Source organism: Uloborus diversus, chromosome 3 (assembly GCF_026930045.1).
Source record: "Uloborus diversus isolate 005 chromosome 3, Udiv.v.3.1, whole genome shotgun sequence".
NCBI classification, from domain to species: Eukaryota; Metazoa; Arthropoda; class Arachnida; order Araneae; family Uloboridae; genus Uloborus; species Uloborus diversus.
This window is the reverse complement of record NC_072733.1, coordinates 90,316,104-90,340,319: the sequence shown is the minus strand read 5'-3', so window position 1 is coordinate 90,340,319 and position 24,216 is coordinate 90,316,104. Positions and strand designations below refer to the sequence as shown.

Here is a 24,216-nt window from a genome sequence, read left to right as displayed (position 1 = left end):
CATTCTAAACCAGCGTCGTCTCTTCTAAGCTCCTGCTCGCCGTTCGACCGTGTTTTTGCAAGCATGAAAGGTAAGTAAAAATATTTTTTTGTTTATTACGTATAAAATGCAATAAGAACGTTGTGTGCATCTTTTCTTAAAGATGTTTGTTTAAGAGTAATCCTTAACGTCACCGAAAGAAAATAGCAAACGTTTAATGTATATCGTGTGTGTTTTTACTTGAAATGTAGTGTTAACTATATGATGTATTCCATTGTTTGTCCGTTGTGTTTGTGGCAATTTAGTGTAAATGTTTACAGGAATACGTTCTTGAAGTACTGAAAAGCATTATGTTTTTTTGTTTTGTTTTCTGCGTGTCCCTGTAGCATGTGAAAAAAAAAGGGTACTCGTTACGTAATGTAAATACACAATCATGCCGATACATCGACTGCTGCAGATTCTGTTGATTCTAAATTTAACTACGATATTTTTTTTTTATGGTATGAAATTAGACAGTTGTGATTAACATTAATATAATGTGTTTTATTGCAAGCAAATTCGTATACTATGTATTTTAATGCAAGCAGATGTTTAAAAATAATGATTTTATTGTTTTTCAAAGCTGAAAATTATTTTTCTTTATCTCATGCTTGGTTTTCTCCTTAAAGATGTTTATGTCATGATTCTGTAATTTTACTCCCTTAAAAGTATTACGCCAAATTTTTAAGAGTAAATAAACCTGAAGTGATTTTGCTGTTATGCATCATTTTATTACTTTATTGCATTCAACTGTTTTAAATTTTTCAGGATGATTTACTTCCTTTTTATTTTTGTCATTCGCAAAAAAAAATCATGTATAGTTTTTAATTTACTAATGCAATGATCATGCACTTTTTCTGGAGAATTTCTTCAGTAGTATTTACATAAAGTTTGTCTGCGAGATCACCAAGAGCCATTGAAATTTTTAGGAGTCTTAGTCTGCTCTTTTTAGGAGAAAAGGGAGGCATGCCATCGTTCTTGGGGACTTGACCAGCGCTGACAAGATTCCATGCCACCCTAATCGAAAACTGGTTGACTGGGCATGGTTCGGAATCAGAGTCATGTTACGATTTTTATGGGGATGCCTGTCCCAAGCTAACAAGGCCTTTGGGTCTCGGTAGCCCTTGCACTCACATGCATGATATAGTGTATGAAATTAGACTTTTTCTTCTCCTTTTTATTACAAAATTGTAATGCATTGTTATTTAAAGCCTGAACGAAATGATTGGTATGACAGCTGCAGTGTCATGTGATTTTTTGAATTTTACTAAAATTTATTTATAAACATTTAAATTCCATTGAACTAGACTATATTCTTAATATTAGAGCGAGGTTTTGTTTTTGTGAACGACTTTATTTAACAACTACCAAATTTTTTATTCTTGTTTCATGGAACTTGATATAATACAGTCGTAACTGCATTAAATATACAAAGATAATTTTCATTTTTATTAAATTACAATAAAATACCATAAAAATTATTTTTCTTTAAAAAGCCGGCTTTTTACAGTATGTAAAATTGTCTACATTGTGAAATCAATGCAGCATATATAGAAGATTCAAGGGGTACTATAATGAAGTATCAAATACATATTAACATACTATTGTACTTTTTGTCATTACATATAATTTTCTTCCTTTTTTTTAAGGAAGAAAACTTAAAGGGATCGAGGAGCAGAATGGAAATGCTTCAACTTTAACTTTAAAGTCTAAAAGGTAATATCTTTTTGTATTGAATTTTCATGCTTTTTCTGTCTTTCAAATGCAAATAATATTTGTTTTTATTTGTCAGATTATATAAATCTAACCTCACTTTTCACCTTTTATTTCCATCGATTGACTTATGTTTTGCTTATGTGTTGAGCTAGGTTTCTTGAAGATCAAATCGTGACAAATGTTTTAATGTATGCATACTGAAATTTTAACTAAGGGAGTTACAGTTCTAATTTTGCTCCCCCCTCCCCAATATCTCTCCCTTTTTATGCAACTGAATTTTTAATTAAGTCCTTTGATCGTTTAATTATTTTTAAAGTTTCCTATAGTTCGGTTTAGAGCTGTTTTTTAGTCATAAGTATCTGTATAAAATGTTCCAAAATGAATATTTAAAAATCATTTTAAATACAGTAACTTTGATTTTAACAATACCCGATTTAACGATTTCCTGAATTTAGTGGTACATTTCACTGGTCCAAATTTAACTGCATTGAATGTATAAGCTCCTTGATTTGAAGATATCCTTATTTAACAAAAACTTTTTCCAGTCCTTTGACAATTATTTAATCGGGGTTATACTGTATTTTTTTTTTATATATATTTAATAGCACATAATTGTGAGTGTAGCAAATCTGCTACTTATATTTTTCCATGACTTTGAATTAATGCTCTCACAAAAGCAACTATGTTGTCAATCAAGTGCATGCTCATGTCTGTGTTAACAGGGTGGCGACAGATCAGGGAAATCAGGGAGATCAGGGAAAAGTCAGGGAACTTTATTAATCAGGGAAAAGTCAGGGAAATATCAGGGAATTTTGAAAAAATAACAAAAAATCAGGGAAAATTGATTTTATGAAGATTTTTTTTTTTTTTTTTTTTGCTTTACAAAATTAAGTACTCTAATTCCCTATGCATTTTCCACCAATTAGCTGTTCAAAAAAAAAACAGTAAAATTAATGAGGTGCGATTATACACTCTCGCATATTTGTGCATCTTTTTTCCTCAACATCAAAGTATTGAACCTTACTTATTAACCGCAGGATGAACTTCCTAAGATTGCTTCTGTGTCTGTTAGGTTGTTTATTTTACCTAGCTTGAAATTTCCCTTTACGCTTTCAATGCTACGTAAAATAAACAACCATACAGGCAAAGAGGAAGCCTTCATTAATGCCTTAGCTGCTTTGCCTTTATTCCATTGTCTCGAAGTAATTAGCGTACTGTGATCACGATTTCAAGAAGAAATCTTTGGTTTTTGAATTAATACTATAAAACTTAAAAGTTATTACTTCGTGTTTTTAATTTAATTTCTAAAATTGAACTTTCAATTTAAAAAAACTTTGGTTTTTGCCGTTACACTATTTGTTGTCACCGCAGATTATAAAGATTTTCTTTTCTTCAGACTTAAGTGATTCTTTAATTTTATAACCAAGTTGTATTCTTCTTTTATATATTTTGAAATTAACTAATTGCTTTTTTTTTCTTGCATTTCAAAGTTGTTTGATACAAAAGCAATGTAAGATTTTTTTTCGTTACATACTGAATTCATTTGAAATAGAGTTACCTTGTGTACTTAAGTAAATATCTTTATTTTTTAATTGTTAAAATGCTGTATTCATTCATTAAAACCTATGTTCTTGATTAGAGAAAAGTTCCCTATGAATGGATGTCAAATGGTTTCATCTGTTTTGCATAAATATGCCAATTAGTTATATAAGAATAACTACATTACTTCTGTTCTTTCACTATGACTTGCTATTCTTGCAACAATTATTATACTGTTTTAAAACTTAGTTCAAAATAATTTCAATTACTTTTTAGTTCTATCATAAATACACATATGTTTTTAAGAGTAATTTTAATAGTTTTTTAAAATTCTTATACTAAGTGGTTTCTCGAAGTAAAGTTTTTTTTATTTTAATTTTCTATAATCTTTCCATTGTAGAAAAATTTAATATACTGTTTTGTAGGGTTTTTTTTTCCCAAAAATTGACTTTATATGTTTTTTTAACCATTTTATTTAAAAGTAGCATCTTTTTAAAATATATCTTTAGTTCAACAACTTTACACAACTTAAAACGTTTAAAATACTGCATTTTATACAAATATACAATGGATTTCAAGTAGAGCAAAGAAAGAAAACCATTATGATTGGTAACGTAAATCAGGGAAATTTGGTGAACTTAATCAGGGAAATCAGGGAAAAGTCAGGGAACTTTTTTTCACAGTTCCTGTCGCCACCCTGGTTAAGCTTGGTTTCAATGAATAAATTCTGAGGAATTACAAGAGATCTTACTGTTGGGGGAGGGGGGTTCTCAGGCTTAAATGCAGGGCTGACAAGAGTCTGTCGACTTAGTTGGAAAGTGTGAGAGGGCTGGGGTTTGGTGAACAAACTGACAAGAGGTCTGCCTTTGCATGACAAAACAAAATCTGTGTTAAAACCTCCTTTAACCGACACTCTCAAATATTGAACGTTTATTCCGAGTCCCAGTCTCTTTATATAGGCTTTTCCATATCATTCACTCTGAATAGCTTACACTCAGAAAACAGTTGTTATATAAAACTGAGTGAATATTCAAGGGGTGACCATCCCTTGAGGGAAATGGTGCATCGCCTCCTAAGCGACGACCCCCCCCCCCCAAAAAAAAAAGCATTCAAAGATGTGGTTTGTTTCAGTTTCAATAATACCATTCCCATTCCGTCAGGACCCCCCTTCCCTGCATTAAAGAATTTTTCTACAGTTTACACCAATTGCTATTTCTAAGATGTATATGTTTGATTGAACAGAGTGTTGTTGAGTTGTACTTGCTTTCTGTACTACTTTTCTCACCTTTTTTTTTTTTTTTTACCAATTTCTTCAATTGCCATGTGTTAAGATTGTTACTTCCCTGCAAAAAGTCGTCAAAACCCCTAACCGCCCACTCGCCTCCCCCCTCCAATAACTAATTTTTTGAACTAGTGATTGTTTTTTCTTTTTTCCCACTACAATATTCGTAACTTAATTTTGCATTTATTTGTATAAATGTTATTTATTTATTATTGGTCATTTATGGATTATTTTTTATTTAGACATTGACATTTTATCCGACTTCGATTGCTTATTTTTATGTATATATATATTTTTTGTGACCATAAAAATCATCTTTTAAATAAGAAATCATTTGCATGTTGTACACTATGTGCCAGGGCTGTACCCAGACTTTTGTTTTGAGGAGGGTTTTGCCAAACATATTTCTTGTGCAAATTCAATATGATCAATGAAGTTTGATTTCATATTTTGTGTTCTGTTGCTTTTTGTTACAATAGATACTTAAAGAGCATTAACATGAAAAGTGAAAATACAACGTATTTCTTTCAATGAAAGAAAAAAAAATCTGATCTAAGTTTTCTAATCACTCAGAAGGATAGATGTATTTACTCTTTAGTCATCTAAGCACATGACTAGCGCAGCCAGAAATACCTTCTGGAGGGTATTTTTGATCAAAAATACCTTCTGAAGGGGTTTTTTTTTCATCAAAACAGCCTTTTCATATGCATAAACTACTGTATTATAATTTGCATTTTCATTAAAACCAATGCTTCTGAGGGTTGTTTTCAGCCCCTCTCCCCAGTCGCTATGCCACTGAAGCACATATGAAGTAATACTTCTAAAATTTCTATTTTATGACATTTATAAAATGTGTAAGTGAGTTTGGTACTTTCAAATTTAAAGAATTTTGGCATTTTTGTTTGGTATTCAAAATTCAAAGGAAAATGGTGCATTGTTCTGTAGAAATGTTTACAATAAATGCAATAAAAATAAATACTGCAGATAAAACACCTTATTTACATTCTTATTCAATAATAATAATTTCATTTTTCAAATAAAATTGCAAAATAAATAAAAAAGTAAAAATTAAATTGTAATAGAAATGTTTTCAACAAGAAAAGTGTATAAAAACATCTTTTGAAGAAGTAGTTTTGAAAATTTTTGGTGCGGATTTATTTCTAAAGAAGTAGCTATTAAGCTAGAAATTTCTAAGTGTTGTTCTCCCTCCCCCCCCCCCCCCTGTAGTAGTAAGTATTGCCTTTGCTTTAAACTGGAAGACATTCTTGATTTGATTTTGAGTATAACATTGATGATGGTGCCTGTTAGGTTTTTGCAATGTTAATGGCGTGGGGGGGGGCAAGGGGGGATTCAGGAGAGGGTCCCTGTGACAATAATTTGTTGTGATTATTATTACTTCATTTTTTTTTGATGTGAAAAATAGTACATGGAATGAATATTAACATGTGTGTGTGTCCCCGTTCTGTCAGGTATTTCTTCTCAGGGCCTCATAATTCAAAGGAGTGACTGGGTTCATTTACTGGGGTTATTGCTATTTTGAGTTTTCTAATTGTTCATTTTCAAAATAACAATCATGACTAATGAGTTCAACGTTTTTTCAGAGCACTCTTCCACCTCAAACCACATGTGTGTCTATGCTTTTCCAATATTTTATAAATTTAATGCCATATATTCAAAGCTTGTGGTAGCGTGACCAGCCTATCTGCCAAAAGAAATATGACTTTTATGATGAAAATTTGAAAAAATATGATCTATGGTGCACGTTGCGACATTGAAAAAAATAGGGGGTTGGTAGGGCATAATTGAAAGGATTTTGATCTCATTGGGTTAGGGGAGGGGGGTGCCTTGTAGCATTTGAGGGTGTGCGCCATCATCCTCGGAGGATGGACTTAACTGATACTTTTTTATGTAGGTGGTACAACGTTCGCCATTGAAACGTGACTCCCTTTACAACAATTTCTGGATCCGCCCCTGTGAGAAGGGGGATGAATCTTTTGATTACTCATTTTACAGCAGGGAACTAAAGGAATAGGACAATATTTTGACAAGCCAGGAATAAGAATTTTCTTAGTACAATAGCTTATAAAATTGCATGACTTTTTCCTGTATTGAGCAAGTAATGTTTTTCTTTCTCTTCCCCCCCCCCCCCCAACCCATTAATATTATGCTGTCCTTTTTTGTGGTTTTTGAAAATATTCTTATTTTTTCTCTTCATTAATTCTTTTTCAGATGGTATTGGAAAAAACATGAAGGTAGCAGATGACCAAGGGAAAATGAAATCCTGGCTGAAGCATTCAGCAGACTAGCTGATAAGGGAAACAGCCAATAATTAAAGAAATCTATTGTATAAAATTTGTCAATAAAGGTGTTTCATTGTATTATTTTAGTACTGCTCTTTGTATCAAACTTCATGGAATCCATTAAATGAAATTCAGGTAAATTAAATAAGAATGTTGTGCTACTTTGTACTTCTTTTTTTCTTTTGCAAAACTAAGTCCTGGCTTAATGTATTTAATTATTTTCAGTTAGAATTTCATTGTGTATTGATAAGAACCAATTGTGTACTAGTTTTATCAACTTGGGGAACTGTATTTCAGTTTAATATTGATTGCTTACATGCAGGGAATAAATTGAGAATAACTTGTTAAAATGTACATGTTCATTTAGATAACTTTTTATATCGCGAATAAGAATTTTGAATTGTTTTCCAATTGGAAACAAAATTTATCTGCAATCTTAATATTATGCACTGGGCTATAAGTTGTACGATGTATATTCAGGTTTTGGACAGTTATTAAAAGGAATAAATAAAATACATGTGAAAATGTATAAGCAGTGCAGGGGCTGCTCCGTTGTAGGCAAGATATTTTATTAACAACTAATTCAAGTAGTTTTAAATTGCATTACTAAGAGGATTTTTTCAAGCCACTTGCTATAAGAAATTTCAAAGCTGTTGCTTAAAACTTGAAAATCTCCAATTATATGTTTAATAAAAAGGCTACCTCTTTAAAGTTTTATCACAGCAAACTAAAATTTTGCATTTTAAATTCTTATAATAGCTATAATAATAAATTCTTATATTAATATTTTTTTTTTAAATGGAAAGTCATAAACATAAATAGACAAGTAAGAAGGTACATAAAATTATATTAAAAATTTTCATTCGAGGAATGCAATATGCCTAAACTGTATTTTTGTGTTTTTCAAGCTGCTTTAGGAAAAGATTGTTGGACTCTCCATTCTCCAAAGAGCTTGGAAAAAATAATCAATAGAATACAATGCACCAAAACAATGAATGACAACTTTTTTAATTATCTGAGAGCAAAATTGATCTGAAAAAAACTGAAAGGCGTTCAATATATGTATTTTATAGTGATGATAAATATACTGAACTAAAATTGCTTTAATTGGCTTTTTTATTTTTTTATTTAATTTATATTTTTTAAAATTAGTTTGCTTCATTTTGTCAAATAACATTGGGGCTGCAAACCTGATAAATTTTTAAGAGAAAAAAAATAATTGTAATAATAAAAATTTTCGTAACTAAATGAGCTACAAAATGAAGTAAACTGAATTTAAAAAAATAATAAATTGAATTAAAAAATAAAATAGTCAAATAAAACTCACTCTACACACTATAAACGGTCACCCGACGCCGAAGGGCCCGTCTGTGGACGACCCTAGGACGCCATGAGACCGTCGCTTTAATGTGGGTTAGTCCACCCTAAGGCGTTCCTGGGATGTCTCTGCGTCGTCCCTTATTAGTCGCCGTCCGTCTCCCGGACATCAGACGGTGCCCTTCTGGGGACGTCTACAGACCGTTATTGAACCCAGACATGGGGGCAGACTTAGGACACCGGGGAGTGACGTTGCCGGGACGCCTCTATCGTCAGCAGATGACGTCCCGTTGACACCTGGGCGACGACATTATGCTGAGTGGGAATATCGATCACTTCCATTTGTTTTGATGTCTTGAAATCTACATTTCTTCCATCTTGTCGGATCGGGGTTATGACACTACCTCTCCGGGGATGATACCCCCTGGAAGCATTTTTCCACTGTATAGGTGAAAAGCTATTTTTTAAAGCAACAAAAATGTGCTCTTGTAAACTGTGCTTAGTAAAAAGAGTTAACAGAAGTTAGCAGGCATCGCAGCGTTCCTATATTCCTATATTTTCCTATATTTCTGAAAAAGTTCCTATTTTCCTATAATTCCTATATTTTCCTATATTTTCAGTTTCCACTTCCTTTTTTTTTTAACTTTTCCCACGACTTTTTGCTACTGCCTTTCCGCGAGCCACGCGCAGACGCCATTTTATCTTAGCAGGGCTCCCAAATGGTCCGCTTTTCCCCGCAAAAGTTCGTTTTTTATGGTAAAAGTCCGCTTTAGACCGCTTTTTAAGATTTTGGTCTGATTAGTCCGCTTTTATATAGTTTTTATTTAAATATCAGATTTTAAAAGTTTTTCATTTCGTTAAAAGTTACTGTACACCCAAACACGCCGCCGCAGCCCGTGTTAAACCAAGTTCGTACGCCCATAAAAAAACCTTGAAACGTTCTTGGGGGGGGGGGGGGGGGGGGAAGGGTCTTTTTTTTTTTTCAAGTGCTTGAAAACCTTGAAAATGTATGAAAAGTTTCTTTATTGCTTGAATTCTTTCAAAAATCATTGGATTGTGTTTCAATAGTGCAATTTTCTGAACATATATAGATTCGGTTTGATTTATCGCGAAAAATTGCTTTTGTGTTTCAGGTTTCAATCCCTTTGCATCTTGTTAATATTTTGATGCTTTTTACAATCCAAAGTGATTTTGACATGACCTTAGTTAGCTTATTTTTCGTTTAATTTCAATAATTAACGAAGGAATTATTTTGGTAACCATGGCAACATTGAACTTACTCGGATTTCGCGGAAAAATGCTTCTCGCGTTTGAAATTTCAATCCTTTTGCATGTTGTAAATATTTTGATGTGTTCCACAATTGGAAGTTATTTTAACATATGCTACCTTAGTTTAGTTTATTTTTCGTTTAATTTTAGTAATTAACGAAGGAAAAAATTTGGAAACCATGACAACATTGAGCTTATTCGGACTTCGCGGAAAATTGCATCTCGCGTTTGAAATTTCAATCCTTTTGCATCTTGTGAACATTTTGATGTTTTTGACAATTGGAAGTTATTTTGACATATGCTACTATAGATTAGCGTATTTTTCATTTAATTTCAATAATTAACGAAGGAATTATTTTGGAAGCCATGGCAACATTGAACTTACTCGGACTTCGCGGAAAAATGCTTCTCGCGTTTGAAATTTCAATCCTTTTGCATCTTGTAAATATTTTGATATGTTCCACAATTGGAAGTTATTTTGACATATGCTACGTTAGTTTAGTGTATTTTTCGTTTAATTTCAATAATTAACGGAGGAATTACTTTGGAAACCATAGTAACATTGAACTTTTTCGGACTTCGCGGAAAATTGCTTCTGGCGTTTGAAATTTCAATCCTTTTGCATCTTGTAAACATTTTGATGTATTTGACAATTGGAAGTTATTTTGACATATGCTGCTATAGATTAGCTTATTTTTCATTTAATTTCAATAATTAACGAAGGAATTATTTTGGAACCCATGGCAACATTGAACTTACTCGGATTTCGCGAAAAAATGCTTCTCGCGTTTGAAATTTCAATCCTTTCGCATCTTGTTAATATTTTGATGCTTTTTACAATCCAAAGTGATTTTGACATGTGCTTACCTTATCTTAGCTTATTTTTCGTTAAACTTCAATAATTGACGAAGGAAACATTTTGGAACCCATGGCAACATTGTAATTGGTAAAATTGACTTCAGTATTTTTAAAAATGACTAAATAACATGCAATATGATGTGCATTTACGTTATAGCGACTTTCAGTTGCAGTGACAGACTTTTTCGAACTACAGGGGTTGTTGTAATGAACGTCGACTGTAAAATTTTTGATAAGAATCTGTTATGAAGTAATTTCCGACATCGTTAGTTTTGCTGTGCAAATTTTTGACATTTACTATCTGTTGTTTTCTTTTTTTTAATTATTATTTTTTTCGATTTTAAATTAAACATTTTCGCTAGCAGTGGTCAGACAATAAAACTTCATGAATGATAATAACTTTTGAAAAAATAAATAAGAGCTGGGATACTACAATCCATGATCATGTTCTTTCAACATCAAACACTATCCATTTTATTTTCTATATATAAGCTTTAATAAGCATGTTTTTTTTTACTTATTCATATTAATTCTCGTACATAATTATTAATTACTTACAACACATTTCATTACAAGAGTACAAACTTAAATTAGTTAAGTAAAACACACTTGAAATGCACTTAAATTCTGAAATGCATTATTATCACGATTACAAAGTTAAATCCTACGTTCAATTTCGTTATAAAGTTGTAGCTCCTCTGGATAAAGCTCTCTAGTTTCCATTTCACAGGCTTCATAGTTACTTTTTAATTTTACCCACACAAGTAAAGGGTTAATTCGAAACATCGTTTACGCGCTTTGCAGATGACCAGAAATGGAAATGAGAGTCTTGCTAGATGCAGGCGATGAAATCTCGTGGTATTTTCCATTTCTTGCCAAGTCTTTAAATTTGGCGAATTTTCGTAAGATTTCGACAGACTTTGAGCCCCCATATCTCAAAAACAAAAGGACGAGGGCACACAATATTTGGGTCAAATTTTTTTCTAAAGATACTCTTTCGAATATCACCTTTTTTAACTTTTTTCATGATTGCTGAACTCGTGATGTTTCCTGGTTAGATTAGCATGTTTTATGTTTAATTCAGTTGAAAATAAATGTTTTATGGGAAACATGCCAACATTGAACTTGGTTCGTGAAAATATGCTTCTGTGAGCTTTCAATCGTTTTGCATCTTATAGATATTTTTATATTTATGACAGTTAGAAGTTATTTTGACATGCTAGGTCAGATTTACTCGATTTAATTTTTATTTAAATAACTAAAAAATTAATAATTTTTGTGTTTAATTCAAGTTTATTTAGTTTTCCAAACTTAATTTTGATTATTATTTGCTTATTTTCGTTTATTACTTTTTTTTGTGTGTGGGGGGGGGGGATATTAAATTTAAATAATTGAGTACATAACATTTTAAAGTAGCGTTTGTATCTGAAACAAAGTTGAATTATGTAATTTTATCAAGTTGAATTTGTGTACATCATTACATTGTCATGATGCCTGCTGTTGTTGTCATGTGCCAGCTAGTCTGGCAATGTGGGGTGCGCTGCTTCATTTTTCCAACCGCACTGTCATTTGGTGTGAAGTCCGACTTCCACAGTACACACATGTCATAAGGATCAGTTTATAGGGTAGGCAATTATTCACAGCATAACAACAGATTCACACAAAGAAAGGACAAGAGAGAAAGTACATCCATGCCCGAGCCGGGATTCAAACCCGGACCTTCCTGTCGCAGTCAGACTTCTCTGACCACTAGACAAGGCAGGCGGCATGATGCCTGCTAAGGGGGGATTTGTTCCCCCCCCCATAAAAGTTCAAAGCACTCATGGCCCTGCAATCATGGAGTAATTTTTTTAATAAAAGCTTTATGAGTCTTGAAAATATACTTTGAATATGAAAATTGCAAAACTAAGCCTCATGTGATCTGCTTCCCTTTGTGATTGAGCATTTCAGACATTTTTAGGAAAACTTTGAATACAGTAGATCTGTTTGGTGTGTGATCGATTCATATCGGTTGTGAAGGGATATAATGCTATTAAGAAGCATTACAAGACAGAAAAACACAAAAATAATTTTAAACTAAGCAAAGATGAAGCACAGCTTCATCTATCCTTCTGTGGGACTACCAGCATCCCTGGTTCAATTCAAAATATATCATTATGCCTATTTAATTCTAAGGAGGCTGCCTTAATGCTGAGCTAAGTGCCTACCCCCCACCCTCCCATCCAAATGTTTGTGTAAATAATATTATTATTCAATGAATAAAAAGAACAGTTGTGCAGAAGATGATAAAGGAATTGTATCATTAAAAATCTCAGTATTATGGTTAATTAACAATTATCTTCATGGATTTAGCAGCAGGCAGCTAATTTGCCTTTTGGTGCTTCCTTGGGTTTGAATGAATGGTCCTCCCAAGGTCATCTTTTTAATCCTAACTGTTCCTCTTTAGTCCTCTTTTTAATTGAAAATGGTCCTCTTTTACCCTTTTCTAAAGCTAAAATGTGTTGGGAGCCCTGTACCGTGTTTCTTCCTGAGTGGAGCAGCGTTCGACTTTAGCTCGTCTGTGCAGCTCAATTCTGCGCCCATGAAGCTCCTGCGCAAGTCCTCAAAACTTCACTTTCGAACTCGGCGTCGATGAACTTGGGCGATCATGATGGGCGCATGGGCTGTGTAGGTTTTGACGATGTCATTCTAGGAAGGGCTCTCCGGCATTTGCAGATTTATGGGGGGCAGAGGGGGGCCATCCCCCCCAGTTTTGGGAGGACTTTATGTAGTAACAACACATTTTCCAAAAATTAAATATATATATATATATTTTTTCCTTTTTGAATAGTTCAGAAGGGCATCGGTGTATTTATAGGGGGGCATAGGGGCAATGCCCCTCCCCCAGTTTTGGGAGGACTTTATATAGTAACAACACATCTTCCAAAATTTTAAAACAAAAAAATCATGACTTTTTCTTTTTTGAATAGTTCAATGAAAATGAAGAGAAAAGCAAATGTCCTTTTCTGATGGGAGAAAAGAAAAGGGAAAAAAAAAAAACGAACATTAAATACAAATAGTCCAGCTGTCACTGGGGTGCTAAAAATGCGTCTAAATTCACTAATTTAGGCAGAAAACCATTTGGGCAAGTATATGGATGAAAATATATGCTAAACGAGCTATACATTAAGCTGCAACATTTATAATAATTGACGATTATTTTAACAAATTAGAACCTAAAGCAAAGAGGAAAAGCTTCCCCCTCCCCCATTCGCGCTACTCGTTATGATTTGTGTCCACATTCCAAGTATAATTTGTGCATAATATTTATGTTCTTAGTATATTAATTGGCCTTTTGAAAAATTGAGAGAGAGAGAATAAATACGATCGCAAACTGAATAAATTTCAGTTATCTGAGTGTTTTGAGTTCTGATTCAATAAATCTTTTTACTTAGAGGGAAAGTACAATTTTACTTACTTTATAAATACTGTTTAAAAAGTAAGGTAAGACATAATCATCTAAGTCTAAGTGAGTCAGTCCTTGTCATTATTGAAATTTAAATAATTGAGTTTTCAAAAGTTTTGGAAAAATTTGCTGAAATTTTATAAAAGTCTATAAAAACCTAACAAAGATTGCTAAAATCGTAAAATTCCTTTAACCGTAAAAAATGACGAATTTTCGTAAAAATTACAAAAAATCAAGCAAAAATTAACAGGTAAGAGTGAATTACAAACAGGTTCGAATTTGCCTATAAGATAAACAAGCTGTTGCTTAGGGCCCCTTCTTTGAAGTGGGTTCCTAACTCCCAAAAAAAAATCATGATTCCTTAAAAAATGGAAATTGCTTGAAAAAACTAATTTCATTTTTAAGTGCTTGAAAACCTTGAATATTTCGAAACTTGTGGCTACAAACCTTAAATTTTAAAATTTCTAACAAATGGTAGAGGGGGAGGAATGCCAACATATGTCAAATTCAGCTCGTTGCCACATCCTGTATTAAAAATGTAAAAATCATGGTTCTCACGTTTGTAACATATTATTTGAAATAAATTTTTGTGACTCACATGTTTCATATCTTGCTATTTATTCAATCCCGAATGCAGTATTTTGGAAATTCTTTTGTATTGATTGCTTGTATCTTACTTCTTCTGCATATTGTCTATCTGTTTAGCACGAAAAAAAAATACACACTGCTTCTATTTCTTTTCGTTTTCTGCCCCACTTGCAACTGAAGAAAAGTTGTTAGTTAGTTTATGAAAGTTAGAACAGGACTGCAAAAAATTTACAATCAAGTACTAAAATACCAGAGACTGGAAAGTACAAATGAAGTGCGTTAAATGATTTTATTTATTCTAGAGTCCTTGAAAATAATTAGAAAAGTCTTTGAAATTCCTAAGCAAAGTAGGCTCCAATTACTTCTACTGCATATTGTTAATCTGTTTAGCCAGGAAAAAAATGATCACTACCTCTATTCCTTTTCTTTTTCTGCACTACTTATAGTTAAAAAAAGGTTGTCGTGATGAGAAATCTAGTTTATTTTTTCTTTCAAACTTAAAATGGCTGTTTCTTACAAAGTTTGAACAATACTGTACAACTGTATAATCTAGTTATCAATTTCTATGTCTATCCAATCAACCTTTTTAAGGCTTCGAAATGCAGGATTTTATATCCATTTTACAAAATTTTCTCCGGGGGAGAAACCCCCGGCCTCCTAAAATTGGAGATATTCTATTTGCCACTTAAAAGGGAGCCCTGCGTCACTCTCTTGATACCAGCTCCCTCTCTTAAAGTCAATTCAAAAAGGACAGCATGAAAACACACATTAATGAAAACGACACACAAAAAAGTACAGCATGGTTTTATGCATCACAGGAAACAGACAAAAGCATAGGAGTGGGGGGCAATAAAAATGATGCTAAAAAAAAATCCTGCCCCCCCCCCCCCCAGGAACTCAGTCCTAAATCCGCCTATGCTCTCCGGCCACTTACCATTTAAGGTCTCCACACGCACGATTTTTTTTCTTTTTTCGGAACTTTGCGTTTGGCTACAGCTGCAATTATTGCTACTTGCGGGATAGCTCATCTGAACTTCAATAGTTTTGGTTTTAATTGTGTGGAATGTAGGTGCTGCAGTTCGTGTATCAACTAAACGTTCATTTTAATAATAATGCCTCCGAAGAGGCCGCACAGCCAAGTTTTCAAAAAAGAATACGCAAATCTGTTTCCGATTTTAAAGGAATTGAGGAAGTGGGAAAGACATGCACACTTTGGGGTCGTTCCAGACCCAAATTGGGTCCGCTTTGCGGCCCCTTCACAAATTTACGCATCCTAAAAGCGGCCCCATTCACAAAATTCCACATCTCAAAAGCAGCTCATTCACAAAATAAATATACGAACATAATAGGGTAAATCTGGAGCTATCATTTTTTTTCCAACCGGAAAGCTACCGAACCAGCAGCTACGTGTGAAACATAGTCGCCATATTTGGTCATTCACGGGATGGAATCAGACAAGATGCTTAAGTGCTTAAAATTATAAGAAAAAAGCAGAATTGTATTTTTAGACTTATTTATGCGTAAGTATTGCACTTATGTCAGGTAGTGTTATTACATGTTTTTAATCAAATAGTAGTATTGCATTTTGAAAAAAAATGTCATACTGGCCAGCCTTGTTACAAAAATTCCTGTATATCCTCTTTTTTTTATTTTCAAAATGTTCCTATATTATTTCGAAAAGTTCCTATATTTACCATCGAATTCCTATATTTTTTTCAGAAAATTCCTATATTTTTGTTGGCAAATGTCACTTCTATCCCTGAGTTAGTTTTAACAGAAGAAACTGGTGAAGGAAATAATCTTGTAAATACGAGCAAATACATCTGAAGGTGAGTTACTGGATGTAGCACCTTACTCATCAAAGACCATTCCGGAAGTGCCTCAAAAAACGTTTCTTCAATCGCTAGAAAAGTTTTCACCAATTCTAAAATTAGCAGCAGAAAGAGTAGAGGAAAATTCTAAAAGAAAAGACCACTCGTTGATTCTAACAGGAACCCCAATGAAGGCAAATTCTGAAGAAACAGTTTCTAAAAGAAAGAAGACATTGAAAAAGAAATAAGCTGAAAGAAAATCTTTAGCAAAGGTTTTGGGAATGTCCATCAAAACTGAATCCAAGGCAAAGAAAGAGAAAGCAGTGACAACACAGCTAAAGAAAATGAATAAATCTGTTAAGAAAAAGGGCAAGCGACTTTTTAGTTTTGAAAACTCTTCAGATGAGGAGAACATCAACGTCAATAAGTTTTGTGACGATGACGAAAATGATGACCTTTTTTGATTTAAGCGATCCAAACGTTCAACTTTGTGCTGTGTGCAATAAATATGGAATGAACGAACAGTGATACAGATGCATTTGCTGTGGCAAGTGGGTGTATTCAGAGTGTAGCAATGCTGAAACAGCTGAAAACTACATTTGTGATTTTTGTAAATTTTAAGAAAATCAGATGAATTCAAAATACTGTTTTTTTACTCGTATGAACTAAAAATGTCACTTTTTTTGCTTTTCAATTCCTATATTGTAATGCTAATTGCATATAGGATTCCTAATAAATTTTCCTTCTTAGTCTTTTAGTCATGTTGGCTAGTGGTAGGATTACCCCAGGTCCGTGGCGAGATTACCCCAGCTCCCTGGGTAATACCGCCACAATGGGCAGGTTGACAAAATGCTGTTTCATGATTATTTTTTTAATATTTTTATTAAGAAAAAATTTTGTTTACATTCTTAAGATGGTGTACAATAATCCAAAATATTGATCTGACTCATAAATATGATTTTTGATGGCGATAAAAATTGAAGTTTCTTAATGTGTCGGCATTTCTCTTGTCTACTCTACACTGTTTGGTTTTTTTTTTGTAGAAAAATTAAGATTGCTTGCTGATTTCCCTTTGCTGTGGCTTAACGTTTTCAATTTATTGTCTTTGTGTTTGGCAGATAGCCAGTCACGGTGATTTAATGTCATTGTGAAAATCAACCGTTGGTCCGTTTTGTTGCTGAACGTAAATGGGGAATCTCATGACCCCATTCATTAATTTTACTTTTTTTGCAAGCGATAAATCTTTTTGCACCTTATAAATTCTTTTCTTCATTTAATTTATTAAATTTTTTTGACACGATAAATTGTTTGGCATCTTGTTGTTTTTATTTTTTTCCTGCTAACATTATTTATTAGCATTTTGTTAATGCACATAAAGCCAACAGTGCAGGTGTCGGGAAATCGCCTGTTTTTCCTAATCTCACTCCCTTCCCAAGAGCTTGTAATAATCGCCATGCACTGTTGGCCTTTTACGAGCTGTACAGAATCGGGGAAAAAAAGAACCCGTTTTCGGTTTTTGTCTTATCTGCTTCAGAGGCGCCCCCTAGGTGAGATACAGTGAGATGGATCTTTTTCAATATGGCGGACATGTTAGTGTTAGCACAATTCTTGTATTTTGCCATTGCAATCAATTAAAACGTTTTGCATCAAAATGGTCAGTCTTACATGTTGAACCCTTAAAAAAAGCAAATTTTTTTTATACACTTAAAATGAAATACAGCTCTCTGAAAATAGTTTATGGAACTAACGTTATCAACATAACTAAACCAATGGATTCCCCAGGTGAACTACATACATTTTTGCTTTTTAACCCTACTTTTCTGTAAAAGTAACTTAAGATAGAATAAAGAAAGGAAAAGATTTAAAACATTTAGAACCCTTGAACTAAAACAACTGATTCCCTGTTGCCAAAAATCAACAAAGTTATTCGAATATGCTCTTAGTTTTAAGCTTCAAGAAGACACAAAAACATAACAATAAAAATGGAAATAACTTTCTGCATTTACTTAATATCAACTGACATAATTCAATGATTTAGTAAAATTAAACAGTTCATTTAATGCGTAAGCAACTTAAGTAGCTGAGCCGAGTATGATTCAAAGAGTTTAAATTGTACTTTCGCGGCAAACTTGTACTTTGGTATCGCGGTTGTATAAGCCTGCACATTGAATAAGTGAGGTCATCGGTTCCTCCCCTTACCATTTTTTTTCAAAAACTCGAGTAATTTTTTCAAACCATTTTTAGAATTATTGTTGTTAGTTTTTTTTTCCTTTTTCTTTTTATCAAGAATCAAAGTTAATAAAATATTTTCTTCTGAAATAAGAATTTTTTTTTAATGTGATTTGTTCAGAAATAGAAATTCTTTGAAAATAATTATTAATTTTGCACAAATTACTTTTTTAACCTAATGATTTGAAACTGGCCGAGGAAAGATTTTCGGTGCAATTCAGTTCTGTGACTTTCTTCCTCATACGATATTAAAAACAAATGTGCTTGAATTACATAATGCCTAACGGAGAGAACGACCATGATATCAACCAAAACATGTTTCTTTTTCCTTCTTTTCGTTTCTTTTCTTTTTTCTTTTTTTTCTTTGTTTTTGAAAAATAGATTTTGTTTTAAGAAAACTACTTCAACTAGAAGGATGCTTCTCTCCTAACCAAATGGAAAACAAAGGAATAAATAAATAACTTGAATTAGTCTTGATTTAGAGACGATCAAATTGCATTTGTCATGATCAAATTTGACATAGGATACGAATACAAAAATAAAAATAAAAAACCTTTTGAGGCATGATAGAATTATGCACGAATGGTTTTACCTATAAAATGAAAGTAATTGACAATGCAATCAAATAATAACATTTCTAAAATAAATAAAATAACTTTCATTAGAATTAGGACAACAACCATCGAAAAACAAATTGGAAAAAACCTTTTGCAAAAGACAAAAAAAAAATAGAAGTCTATTTACATGTGAAATATACTCAGAAGTCATTTCATTTAATCATTTTAAACTGTGTGCATCAACAAAATGCTCGTAAATAATGCTAGCGGAAAAATATAAAAACAACAGATGCGAAAAGATTTATCATGTCAAAAAATTTAATAAATAAAATGAAGAAAAGAATTTAGCTGCAAAAACATTTATTGCCTGCAAAAAAAAAAAGTAAAATTAATGAATGATGTCACAAGGTTGATTTTCACAATGACATTAAATCACTGTAACTAGCTATCTGCCAACCACAAATACAATAAATTGCAAACCTTAAGCCACTGCAAACGGAAATCAGCAAGCAATCCTAATTTTTTAACAAAAAATCAAACAGTTTATGCAAAAGGGGAGGGAGAATTCATCAAACGTACTGGCCATTCCATCAGGCAGAAACAGAATACGGAAACATACTGCAAAAGATGTTACATTTCAGTGTAGATATCAATGTGGTTTAGACATTTTTTTGAACTATTGTACGCTAACCTTAAAATGAATTGAATTTAAAGTCTTGTTCATCGAATTACAAAACAAAGCCGTAACTTTCACGTGAAGTAAATTAAGTGATGAGAGATATTTCACTAAATAAATCCCCATACATTAATGCTACTGTATAAACATATCCTAAGTTCGTTTTCAATCATAATTATATCTGGGAATGCCAGTTGAATAATACAGGAAGGTTCTTTACTGAAGATCTGCAATGCGACTCAATGTAAAATGCGATGCTTCCATTTTTTGCTTCTTTTTGTTTAATTTTTTGCTTCTTAAAAAATTTTTCGGACATGGAGCTCACAGGAGTAAATTCTACACTCTAGTTTTAGGTCGCAAAATAAATGAAAAAATTGTAATACAAACCCCTAGACAAAAACATAGGTTTTGTTGCTTTTTGAAATATTTTAGGGGGAATACCACTATGAGTCTCCCGACTTAGTCTTAATGTTCATACTTCAAACCTTGCACCTCTGTAGACCCTCAGAAGGGTGTCAATGGCTAATTTTCTGCTTCCTTCCCCTCCAAATAAAAATAACGGCTTTTAAACTGTCAAAAATGAAAAAAAAATTGAGGGCACCATTTCCAAAAAAATGGGACATGTAGGGGGAAAACGTTGGTCATATTTGGATTCAGGGGGTCATTTTACATAAAAATTAGAAAGAATTATGTCTGAAGCAGTTTGAATGTTTATTTATTTATTTATTCATTTAGTTTTGTTGCTGCACTGTGTAATTTGTCTAATTTGGATAATCTCTGATAGCTTGAACAAAGAAAGCTAGTGGCAAATTTAATAGCAAAAGTTATATGTATATATTTGTTTAAAGAAAAAAAAATACCATGGATTGCATACACCTTAAAATATTGGAACATTTGAAATGCTTTCTAATAAAATATATCAAATTATACATTTTAATTTTTAAAAAATCAATTTTTCCATTTTAATTCAAAAGTTCGTTTTTTCCCCCCACCGCCGCAAAATTTCCAGAAATCTTACATCTCTGATTATTATTGAAATCTCATTATTTATAAAAAAAAAATGTTTGTGACATGTGGAAAAAAAATCAAAAAGACTGCTGAAAACCACAATATCCACATGAAATAAGAACACATAGAAAAAAAAAACCATTTCAAATTTTCACGCGGCAATTTCTTGTTGGTTCATCTTACGCCATGCCTACAAAACGACGTTGTATATTTTTCCCGTACGGCAAGTCCTTCCCACTGTTAGATCATTTCTCACTTGCAGTTCGTAATATGCCTAACGACTTTGTTCGGAATGAGAAAGGTGAGATTTCAAGCTTCCTAAAGTTGAAGCCAAAGAGCTTGTAATAAGCTCCCATATTTCCTTTTGGTATTTTGCACTCGCTCAAAAAGGGGGAGGGGGGGTAGCGGAAATATTGTCATTCGCACTTGATATACAGCTCTTCTCTCCTTGCACACATTTTCTCTCCAAAATGATAATAAACAATCCCAAAAGATAAACGACCACAGTAAGAATAAAAGAGAATTCGCTTAAGTAATCCTAGACACATGTAAGCCAACGATCTCTTTTAAAATGTCATTTTGGAATCGCGTTGTTTTTAAAACAGTGCGAAACTTGGACTAGTTATTTAAATTGAATAAAAATCTAAGTAACGTATTTGCAATCGAAAATGTGCACTCATTCTCGTTCGCGACATTTCTTTAAATTTATTCTCCTTTCACGGTTTCTAGTGATAATTCAAGTGGGAGGGGAGGGGGGATTTTAGTATTTTCACCCGAAAAAGATCTTGAAAAAAGACAAGGTGCTTGTTTGGTATTTAAGGGGGGAGGGCAAAACCAGGTACAGTTGGTACCAGAGCTTTAATTTTCGAATGTAATTGTGCACAGAACTGAGAGTCAAATGAGTTAGCAACTGACTTAGGGCCAGTTCACATATCGATCGTCCGCCACATCCGTACCGATTTTTTCCACCCAAAACAGGTTTTCTTTGCTGGTTGCCATGACAGAAAGCCATCTTGGACGGGACTGGTTTCGATCAGAAGAACTGATATCTGACTGCCGTCAAAAGTAGGACAGCATTTCATTGTTTTTCCCCTAGCAGCGCTCTCCTCTCTCTGGTGGGTTAATTCAGTCACGTGATTGATGTACAGCAACCATATATGAATATGCTACTCTGTTTTCATCGGCAGTCCATCACGTCAAAAAACGGGATGGACCAGACGGCCGGTGGCTGGCTGATAAGTGAACTGCCCTTTATGCTGATTTAACTGACATGAGCAGAAGAAGTCATCTGTTTTCGTCGCTAATCTGTCATGTCAAAAAATGGGACGGACGGCTGTAGTGTGAACTGCCCTTTAAAGAGCTGTTCACTTATCGGCTGTCCGTCACATCCGCGCTGAGTTTTTCCTCCCGAAACAGGTTTTCTTTGCTGGTTGCCATGATAGCAAGACATCTTGGACGGGACCAGTTTCGATCGGAAAAAGTTCGATATCTGAGGACCGTCAAAAATAGGACAGCATTTCATTTGTTTCCGCCAAGCAGCACGCTCTTCTCTCTGGTGGGTGATTTCAGCCACGTGATTGATGTACAGCAACCATATATGAATATGCTACTCTGTTTTCATCGGCAGTCCATCACGTCAAAAAACGGGATGGACCAGACGGCCGGTGGCTGGCCGATAAGTGAACTGCCCTTTATGCTGATTTAACTGACATGAGCAGAAGAAGTCGTCTTATTTCGTTTGCAAGTTATTTATAACAAATCGTGGTTTTTATTATTTTTTATTTTTAAAGTAATGTGAAATATGTTAACGACACATCAAAAACCAAGGGAAAAAAGTTTAGTTTGGGTATGTATTCAGTTTTGCCCAAAATTTAAAATTAGGAGCTTATGAGGAACCAAAAGACATGACTTAGCTGGAATCAAATTGTTTGATTAGCATTTACTTACCTACGCAAGACTTTTCCACACTAAGACATATTGAAAAAAGGAGAAGCAAAAAAACTGTCGCTAAAATCCATAAATTTTGCTCCAAACAGATAAAGTAAGTCTTATCTAATGTTCGAAAATTATCTGCAATTTGATAATAACCCTCTTATATTTTTATACTGAATTTTATTGCTTCCTTTTTTACAAATAACATTTTGAATCGTATCATTACTTATTTAATGCTTAAGTTCAATTGTAAGACTTGTTGCATTGGGTAATATCGTGGAGCAGTCATTTAGTGTGAAGGCATGAAAACTAGTTCAATTTCAAGTTCTTCTTTGCTACTTTTTTGCTCAAATTTACTGTCAGTTCAGTGTGATTCTCATTTTACTTCATTTTTAAACAGCTGATAATCGTAAGAAACAGAGAAGAAAAGAAGCTCAAGTTAAGCAAGACTTTTCAGACTTTGCAAAATTAGGAGGAGGTCAGCAAGGAACCAACATAATATCCCCACAACTTGCGCTTGCTACATATCAGTTTCTTTCAACATGTAAGAATCCAGTTTTTACTGTAAGTTCAGATACTGTAAAATTGTCCAATAGTTCTGAGCTTCCATTTTAGTTTACTAGTTAAATTGGTCTAAATTGTGATTTTTTTACTTGATAAGACTATCTGTATTTTAGATGTTATATTTGTAGTAATGATTATAACAGGTAGGAGAATCTTCTATGTATCTGCAGTTCTCCGCTTATTTGTCATTTTAACAGTGGCGTAGCTAGACCCGACTTTCGGGGGGGGGGGGTTACTTCTTTTATATATATATATATATATATATATATATATATATATATATATATATATATATATATATATATATGTATGTATATATATATATATATATGTATGTATAATCGCTTGGAATTTTTTCCTTTTCTTCTTTTTTTTTCTTTCTCTTCTCTCTTCTTTTTCTCTTTTTTTTTTGAGACTAACTTTTCGGGGTTTTTTTTGTCCCCAACCCCCCCCCCCTTAGCTACGCCCCTGCATTTTAAATTCTTTTCTCGATTATTGCTGTTTCTGTAATTTTTCCCGCATTATTTTCTTTTAATTTATTTTCAATAGCTTGTGTAAAATTGCTAATCATGTTGCTAAGGTGGCGTTGCAAGAGGGTTTTCCTCAAATAAATTTGACGCTGAAGTCATGAAAAATGAGACATGTCCCTCTCGAAATTAATAAGTGATTATTTTTTATCCTTTATGTTTCCAAATCTTTTTTTTTTTTTTTTTTCAATTTCGCCTCTTTTCCAGCTATTTTCCATCATAAGATTTTGCTTTTTGAGCGTTGCTTTCTTTACTGTATCTATGTCTTAAATACAGAATCTTTTTTGCATCTTGACCAGGATTTGAAATTTATGTGTTCTGAGCGTTCAGAAATAGTCTTCTAAATATATATAAATATTTTTTTATGTAATTTTCCTTCAATCTAAATTTTGAAAATTTTATGTGTTTGGAAACAATATTCAAAAATTACCACTGAAAGTATTGTTCTTTCCAAGAAAAGAACCAACTAACTTTAATGCATCTCAGTTTGGAATTAAAGATAAAATCGAGATCTGGTTATGATTTTCCAGCGTTTTTTGAAATTTAAAACGTTTGTTTTGTTTTAGTAGATTAAAAAAAG

The 24,216-nt window shown here is 33.0% G+C and overlaps 1 protein-coding gene across 1 annotated transcript in view; it reads left to right on the top strand.

The window, feature by feature from the left end:
* LOC129218841 (unextended protein-like) overlaps positions 1-24,216 on the top strand; it is a 154,004-nt gene that overhangs the window by 102,912 nt on the left and 26,876 nt on the right. Inside the window, exon 6 of the mRNA XM_054853162.1 lies at positions 22,946-23,089. Coding sequence (XP_054709137.1) covers positions 22,946-23,089 — 144 coding nt within the window. The remainder of the gene's footprint in view (positions 1-22,945; positions 23,090-24,216) is intronic.